At 39.0% G+C, this 9000-nt stretch overlaps 1 protein-coding gene across 1 annotated transcript; it reads left to right on the top strand.

Annotated features, from left to right (window-relative positions):
* The first annotated feature begins 1574 nt into the window (after positions 1 to 1574).
* LOC123761807 (glutamate receptor ionotropic, delta-1-like) lies at positions 1575 to 5511 on the top strand. Its single transcript, XM_045748027.2, has 5 exons — positions 1575 to 2028; positions 2711 to 2868; positions 3590 to 3776; positions 4765 to 4940; positions 5129 to 5511. Exons 1-5 carry the CDS (start codon positions 1828 to 1830, stop codon positions 5466 to 5468), a joined length of 1062 nt encoding a protein of 353 aa, XP_045603983.2. The 5' UTR covers positions 1575 to 1827; the 3' UTR covers positions 5469 to 5511.
* The last annotated feature ends 3489 nt before the right edge of the window (positions 5512 to 9000 follow it).

The raw sequence follows: 9000 nt of genomic DNA, 5'->3' as shown, positions 1-9000 counted from the left end.
AATTGATTTTTGAATTACCACCAACAGTGAAAAGGAATGTACGAAAAATCGAGAAAATTCGTGTTAGAATTATTAATCTTACTTTTTCGGTCATATTTAATAATATATGTCTACAGGAAAGACTGCTACCAATATATATATATATATATATATATATATATATATATATATATATATATATATATATATATATATATATATATATACATATATATATATATATATACACTAATCGAAATTAAGGCACCCTCTTTTTTACCCTCCCCCCACCCCCCTCCTCAACAGCCTTTCTAGTCACGCTAGGCTGCACAAGCGGCTCGCAAAATTAAACGTGATGTCCCGTTTTCTATTCGTAGGTCCTTGGTTAGGTTAGGCTCGGACAATGCAGTACATCATTATAGTGACGCCCTGAATGCACGAGAGGACGGGTTGGTGTATTATCTAATTTTCATTATTTTGGGCTAGGCTGCAATTAAAACTGTTCATTTGTTGTATGTTGTTTAAGATTCAGCTGCTGGGAACAACAAGTTCCAAGTAGCACGGACTATGGTGAGCCCGTACACTTGTTGTAGTTAGGCTGCACATTTGTACTGATTCCTTGTTCAAGTACGTTTATTGAAACAATAAAATACATCTCAAGGGGATAGAGTAATTTAGGCTATTTCTAACCTCCTCTACTTCGTAGTCTCTCAAAGGGGCGCACAAATCCTGTTTCCTTGTCATGTCTGGGTTGCAATGATTCAGCGATGAAAACAGTCCATTCTTGCAGAATTTCCATGGGCACACCTTCAACATTGTGACCCTGGAGTACGCGCCTTTCATCTGTTATGATAAGCTTAAGAACGGGTATGTAAGACTGCGAGACTGCGTGGACACCCGCATACTCAACACCATAGCGTCCCACTTCAACTTCACCTACCGTGTGAGGGAGCCAAACGTTCGCCAGTGGGGCTACAAGCTGGAGAACGGCACTTACACAGGTCAGCTACCACGATGGTTTCACAGCAGAGCTGGATGCTCTCATTGTAAACAAAAAACTATATCAGGAGTTAAATAGTCTTCAGATTAAATTTCAGGAAGGGTGCCTGGTTTAAGGTGCAAATTATATAGGCTACAAAATTACACTTATTCGTCACGAAAACGTATAAATCAAAGGTAACATGACTTAAGTGTCTTAAGATTTTAAAGAAATTCGCACACATGATAAGTATCCCTTTAATTTAAAACAGGCCTCTGCAAAACTGGAGTTAAGTACTGTAGTGAATTTAGTAAATGTGAACACAATAAACATTTCAAAATTAACCAAGTGCCCACCCCAGTCAATAACAGACTGGGTGCCCACTCCAAACAATAATAGACGGGGTGCTCACTCCAGACAATAATAAATAGGGTGCCCACCTCCAGATAATAACAGACAGGGTGTTTACCCACAGACAATAATAGACTGGGTGGCCATTTCCAGATAATAATGATAAACTGAATGCCAATTTCCAGACAATAATAGACAAATTCCCACTTCCAGACAATAATAGACAAGTTCATTCACTTCCAGACAATAATAGACAAGTTCATTCACTTCCATACATACTGTGCACACTTCCAGAAAATAATGAACTCGAAAATAATAGACTGTGCATACATTCAAACAATAACAGACTTGTTGTGCACTTCCAGGCAATAATAAACTGGATGCCCAGCTTTTAGACAATAATAGAATAGATACCTACTTCTCGTTAAATAAACGAGTCCGCTCCCCTTCCTCCAGTTACTTTAACTCTACTAAACCTCAACGTTTTTGCCTCTTTCCTCAAAAGTCTTGCTCACAAGATGTTACCTCCATTCGCAGGAGTGATAGGAGCTGTGGCACGTTACGAGGCGGACTTCTCTCTGAACGTGGCCCTCACTGGGGACCGGGCGGAGGTAATCGACTACACAGTAGACTACTTCAACGACCCGCTCACCTTCTGCACAACTAAGCCACGACTCCTCAACCAATCTCTTGCCCTTATAAAGCCTTTCCAGCCCATGGTACAACTAATTTCACCTTTTATTTAGACGTTATGATAAATTCAAGAAATGTTTAATATTTTTATATTTAACGTTGGTGCTAATATTTAACAAATTACTTTCTCTTAATGGTTGTTTTAAAGATTTTAGAATCGTATTATTGTATTGTCTTGTAATTATTAATTTCCTGTTAAAATCTGTATATTGATAAAAACAAAATGCGCCTATCGCGTTGTTCTGACGTGTTAAGCAATGATAATTAAAACCTAGCCTAACCTGGCGTATTGACCCCGAAAACTAAACAAAAAAACTTGTTTGGTAGTCAGCAAGTCCCGTCGACATAGTATTCCCATACGACCTCTTATAAACGAACTGCCTTAATTTAAATAAAAATTTAACTTTTATTAATTCATAAAAAAATTCCTCAATTTAATTAAGAATTAGGCTGATTTAATTATTAGTATTATTCAGAGAGTATTCACACTAACGTGACTATCAGTGAGAAATTCCGTTGTCTGGGGCGTGTGCGTGGGACTACCCACTACATAGGTTCGAACCCTCATCATGGCTCCTACGGAATTTCTCTATTATTATTATTAGTTGTAGTATTACTTGGCATTAGTGTGACCATATATCTGATGCAAATATAAATATACTGAATTTTAATGTAGTTCCTAACAGGTGTGGGTATATTGTATTGCAGGTATGGGCAGGGTTTCTGATAGTGCTGGTGGCAATGGGATTGTTCTACCACGCCGCCTGCATTGTAGCTCAACCCCTAAAGACCCTAAACCCGGCCCCAAAAGACACATCCCCTTCCTTCTCTCAAACATTCTTGAAAATCTTCGGCGCTTGCCTGTCGTAAGTTGCTTCGGTTACCTTCCGATATATCAATAATTTGATGTCATGCATAGGCTATTAGTCGTCTGTTGCATCTACTCTTAGAACTGTGCACCGCTCTTAGAACTGAGTGTGGAGTTTGTTTCTACTATCTCCTCCTCTACTTCTACTACCACCTTCTCTATTTCTACTACCTCCTCGTCTACTGTTGAATATTAATAATATTATACCTTTTTCAACGCCTTAGTGTGGCGTTACAGAGAGGAAACGCACACTGCATCCATGGTTCCTGCCCACCATCGGAGGAGCTGGAAGAACTCGACACACAAGTAGCCTTGTACCTTGCATATGACCAATGTTGAAACCCATTTTGTGTAACAAAGTTTTAAGTAAAATAAAATGAGAAATACACAATATTTAAGGCTGATATCAAAAGACAATCCGAAGGCAAATCAAAATGTTGACGAGACCGCACACTAGAAGGTGAAGGGACGACGACGTTTCGGTCCGTCCGGGAGTATTCTCAAGTCGATTGTGAGAATGATCCGGGACGGACCGAAACGTCGTCGTCCCTTCACCTTCTAGTGTGTGGTCTGGTTAACATACTTCAGCCACGGTATTGTGACTCGTCGTCTGCAAATCAAAATGTTGTGCGCGATGCATCCTGGGGAAGGTTGGTAATTGCCCTTGATAAGGCCTCTTGATCCAGATTGCTGAAAGCTATTATTATATTTCATTCCAGGCAGGGTTTTCATTGGTCGGAAGCAGACGGTCCGCGTGTGTTGGTGGTGACGTGGATCATCTTCTCCCTGGTGACTCTCACCTCGTACGTGGCGATGCTTACTGCCTCCTTTACTCTCCCAACACTCTCCCCGACCCTCAACACATTAGAGCAGCTCGTAGAGTCCGATTTCTCCTGGGGAATCCAGGTAGGAATATGGTGGAAACGAGATGTGTCTTCAACAAGCCGACTAACTCCTGGGTATCTATTTACTACTAAGTGGACAGAGGCTTGAGGTGATAGGAAACGCGCCCAACCATTTCTGTCCCACACGTGATTCGAACCCGGAATTCTCGATTGTGAATCGAGAACGAACCCGACTGTACTATCGGGACCCTCAAACTATTGTTTTGAATAAACTCAAAATACAAATAATACATAACTACACCTAACCTACACTTAACTATACACAGAACTTTCATATATAATAATATTACTTTACATATGGGATTTTTTATTTTTAAAGCATAATACGTAAACATTGCAGAATACGTCTTGGGGGGAACGGCTCTCTCTTTAACGAGCCTGGCCTTAAATGTATAGGGTGACCCAAAATGTATATAAATGTATAGGGTGGACCAAAATGTATATAAATGTATAGGGTGACCCAAAATGTATATAAATGTATAGGGTGGCCCAAAATGAATATAAATGTATAGGGTGGCCCAAAATTTACTGTACGGTATGACTATTTTATTAACAATCATAATGTAAAAAATAAGATACAAATAAAGTTAATACACATACTACATGAATTTTAAAAATTATAACTAAAATGCACTTTAACTACTTTTGTTAGTTTATTTTAATTTGTACACACATGATTGCGTTAATAAACTAGTACTATGGTCAAGATCCTTTTGGGGAACCCTGGTATTATGCAGTATTATGCACGTCTTTACACAAAGTAACAAGATACAAAATCTGGTCGAATTGCTTACTCGGTTCAATTTATCACAAAACAAAAATAAACCACATAGGTCTAGAGGCCTAGATTAATCATAGAAATCAATCCAAAATTGCATATGTAGTTCTCTGCGTCATTTAATATTTAAAGAACGTTGATATTTCTATGTTGGCAAGATGTTAAAGATTAACATCTTGCTCACACACTAATGCCCTGACCCTGGGTGTAGGATCAAGGTGCTGCGGATTACCAGCTTCTGAAGTCGTCACAGGTGCCTCTTTACCAGAAGGTGTACAAGGGACTGAAGGTGTGTCCGTCCCTGGATGAGTGTCTCATCATGGCTAGGGACACCAAATATGCCTTCATCACCTGGAGACTCTACATGGAGGACAGGATCGCTATCAGGTACCTCATCCAAATTCACTTTTTGACCATAGTTTCACTATCAGGTGGACAGGGCGCACCATTCGGGTGATAAGGAACACCATTTGTAGACACATTATCCAGTGAACCGAGTCGGAAAATACTCCTATCTGGCGAGGTTCTCTACGCACTATTCGATTTACAGACAGTGCATAAATTGTATGTTGCAGGTTCACCTCTGTGACGGGCGAGCGACAGTTGCATGTTGCCACCACCGACTTCGTCCACGCGGATATCGCCTGGGCTATGAATCCTGGGTGTCCCTTCCGGAAAAAGTTCAGCCAACAAATTCGGCGGCTGCTGGAGGCGGGGATCATCAGCAAGTGGCTCTCCCAGATTATCAACGACCCTACGAGGCGGCAGGCAATTGATACGGAGGAGACTCGCCAGGAGGGCCAGCTGCAGCCCCTCGGACTTGGGCAGCTGCAAGGCGTTTTTTACATCCTAATGATTGGCAATGCCGCAGCTTTTCTGCTGTTTACGGAAGAATTATTCATGCATTCCCCGTGAATACCAACCGTTATTGGCAGTAATTTATTGGTAACACGCATATCATTGCAATGCAAAATAAAAACCTACTTTAATGGAATAAGTACACACGCATTAGTAGTATCAAATAGATACTAAATATAGAGTATAGTTGTACACCATCCCTCAAATAAATGGAAATAAATGGCCTTAACCCACATTCTCACTTCTCCTTCGTTTACCTTTAGAAACTGCAAGTCCTACGTATCTATTGAGACTGAATAAAGCCCTTGCAAGCAAACCTTCATCATTAATGAAGCGTACACATACTGTATCAAGATAGTTGTATTAAGCAGCAGCAGCTGCGCCACCATATCTTCAAAATAATCCAGAGAGCCTACGTCTATATCGTGTTACCTGGTTATCTGCTCTTTAAATCATCAATCCAATTTCCCAAACCATATTTTACCCATGCCTTTATGAAAATAAACATATCCAATTTTTATCCCTTGTTACGTGTTCTATTTTGTGTTGATATACTTGGCACCTTATTAGGCCTTCCCGTTGGTGGTTCAGTAGGTAGAGTTACAGTTGGTATGTAATGTTGGTTATGTTGTAATGTTGCTTACAGTTGGTTATGTTGGTACAGTATGTGGTCCGTGGTTCGAGTGTCCCGGGAGGGAGGGACATACCAGGGGAAAGTGCCAAGCCAATACTACTATAGAGCACTTGGAAAGGGTCAGGATAGGGATTTGGAACGGGACAGGGGGGGGGAAATGAATGGTGCCCAACCACTTGGACGGTCAGGGATTGAACACCGACCTGCAAGAAATGCATATGCATATATGCATATGCTAAATATATGCATATGCATATATTTAGCAATATGTATATGCTAGAACGCACTTCCTAGTAGCCAGAACGCACTTCCTAGTAGCCAGAACGCACTTCTCGGCCTACCATGCAAGGCTCGATTTGCCTAATAAGCCAAATTTTCCTAAATTTAAATATTTTTCTAATTTATTTTCTTATGAATTGATAAAGGTATTCATTTCATTATGTATGAGTTTATTTTACTTAATTTGAGTTAAAACTAACGTAGATATATGACCAAACCTAACCAACCCTACCTAACCTATCTTTACTTATTCTAAACTAACATAACAAAATCAATAATTTATGTCATAATATAATAATAATATTTCATATAAACCAAATGGAAACAATATTTTGAAAAAAAAGAAAGAAAATCACTTGGCCTATTAGGCAAATCGAACTTTGCATAGTAGCCCGAGAAGTGCATTCTGGCTACTAGGTACATTATATATATATATATATATATATATATATATATATATATATATATATATATATATATAATTGCCTAATAGCCAGAACCTCGGTAATTGACCTAGTATGTATGATTCGATTTGTCCAACAGGCCAAATGATTTTTGTTATTTTCAAATATTTCTTTCGAGATTGGTTCATTTCTAACAATAATAATCTATTACTGTATATTAGGAACATGAGTTACTAACTTAGTTATGTTAGGTTAGGTTAGGTTTGATAAAATTTCTAAGTTAGTTTTGACTCAATATAAAACTGCAATCATATATAATACAATGAAAACTTTATAATTTCATAAGAAAACATCTTGGAAAAAATATATATTTCACAAAAATTCGGCTGGTTAGGCAACTCTGGGTATTCGATATGACATATATACTGTATACAGTGTATGTATGTAATTATTATATACATTATATTGTCACGGTAAAATCTCTAGGAAGAGATTTGGCCTGCTCCATCCTCACTTATTCTATCATATCACGTCTATTTCACTTATTCTATCATATCACGTCTATTTCACTTATTCTATCATATCACGTCTATTTAATAAAGAACTGCAGCCAAAACAACAACAACTATTTTCCAGACGTCTAGACAATACCACCAGTCTACCTACCGCTTCACCACTGCCCGTCACCCCACCTCGCACCTGGGTCGCTGGGAGCTCACGCCATCCGAAACAAGCAGTTTAAGAGCCGGTTAATAGTTAAAGAAGGACCCAGCGCCATCTACACGGCCGTTATCGTGTATATATTGGGCTGCCTAGCCCACTAAGATTCAGATTACTCCTGGGTGCTCTGCTGAGTAGACCTGTTGACATACCCCGGTGTGGTAACAGAGCTATTCAGTTTGACTCACAGTATTCCTGCACCATATTTTATTTGCACATTAACGTAACGTAAATTTGATTGCTCATCTTGTTTGTTTTGCACACTTTGTATTAGAGCCAAGCCTGGATATTTTGTTTTGTAATTTGTTTAATTTCATTTTTCTATCAAAGTAAAGTACAGTACTGTATTTTTAAATGGTTTTTCCCTCTGCTTTATCCTACAGTTTACCTTACTGTGAAGACAACTTGCAATTTAACTTTTTTTTCCTTTTTTTTTTATTTATTTTTTTATTATTTTATTTGATTGGCATTCTATCTGCCTAGAGACTGCAATACCACCTACTTTTCTCGTCACATTTTTTTTTTTTTTTTTTTTTTTTTTTTTGAGATATATACAAGAGTTGTTACATTCTTGTACAGCCACTAGTACGCGTAGCGTTTCGGGCAAGTCCTTAATCCTATGGTCCCTGGAATACGATCCCCTGCCGCGAAGAATCGTTTTTTCATCCAAGTACACATTTTACTGTTGCGTTAAACAGAGGCTACAGTTAAGGATTTGCGCCCAGTAAATCCTCCCCGGCCAGGATACGAACCCATGACATAGCGCTCGCGGAACGCCAGGCGAGTGTCTTACCACTACACCACGGAGACTGCTAAAAAAATATATATAATATATACATATATAAATAAAAATGTAAATGTTCGTTTGTTCAAAATAGCTAATCTCCGAAAGTTCTTCACCGATTGCTTTGAAATTTTGACACAACGTTGCATTCAAAGAGGCGTGTGTTTTTATATATCTACTATATACATGTCTCACCTGTGACAGGAAAAAACATGCATTTTTTTTTAAACAGTTCCAACTACTATTGGACGTAAGAGTAACACATGCTGTAATCTCCTTAAGTTCTTCAGATTGCTTTGAAATTTTGATACGTTTCATTTGAATACGCGTGTGTTTTAATATACCTACTATATAGATGCCACACATGTGACAGGTAAAAAACATGCTTTTTTTTTTTAAACCACATTACTGCCTCACCTTCACCTCCCAGGCTAGCAACCACATTATTGCCTCACCTTCACCTCACAAGTTAGCAACCACATTATTGCCTCACCTTCACCTCCCAGGCTAGCAACCACATTACTGCCTCACCTTCACCTCCCAGGCTAGCAACCACATTATTGCCTCACCTTCACCTCACAAGTTAGCAACCACATTATTGCCTCACCTTCACCTCCCAGGCTAGCAACCACATTACTGCCTCACCTTCACCTCACAAGTTAGCAACCACATTATTGCCTCACCTTCACCTCCCAGGCTAGCAACCACATTACTGCCTCACCTTCCCTACACAACAGTTAATTAATAAACACAGTTGATGCACCAATA

This window comes from Procambarus clarkii, chromosome 24 (assembly GCF_040958095.1).
Source record: "Procambarus clarkii isolate CNS0578487 chromosome 24, FALCON_Pclarkii_2.0, whole genome shotgun sequence".
Classification (NCBI taxonomy): domain Eukaryota; kingdom Metazoa; phylum Arthropoda; class Malacostraca; order Decapoda; family Cambaridae; genus Procambarus; species Procambarus clarkii.
Note: the sequence above shows the minus strand (reverse complement) of the source record. Positions and strands in the feature narration are given on the sequence as shown.

Excerpts from the sequence above, each read along its gene's own strand:
- LOC123761807 (XM_045748027.2), top strand. The coding sequence starts at position 1,828 with ATGTTACCTCCATTCGCAGGAGTGATAGGAGCTGTGGCACGTTACGAG. Across the intron at positions 2,029-2,710 it reads TAAAGCCTTTCCAGCCCATG|GTATGGGCAGGGTTTCTGAT; the intron begins GTACAACTAATT and ends ATTGTATTGCAG. Across the intron at positions 3,777-4,764 it reads ATTTCTCCTGGGGAATCCAG|GATCAAGGTGCTGCGGATTA; the intron begins GTAGGAATATGG and ends CCCTGGGTGTAG.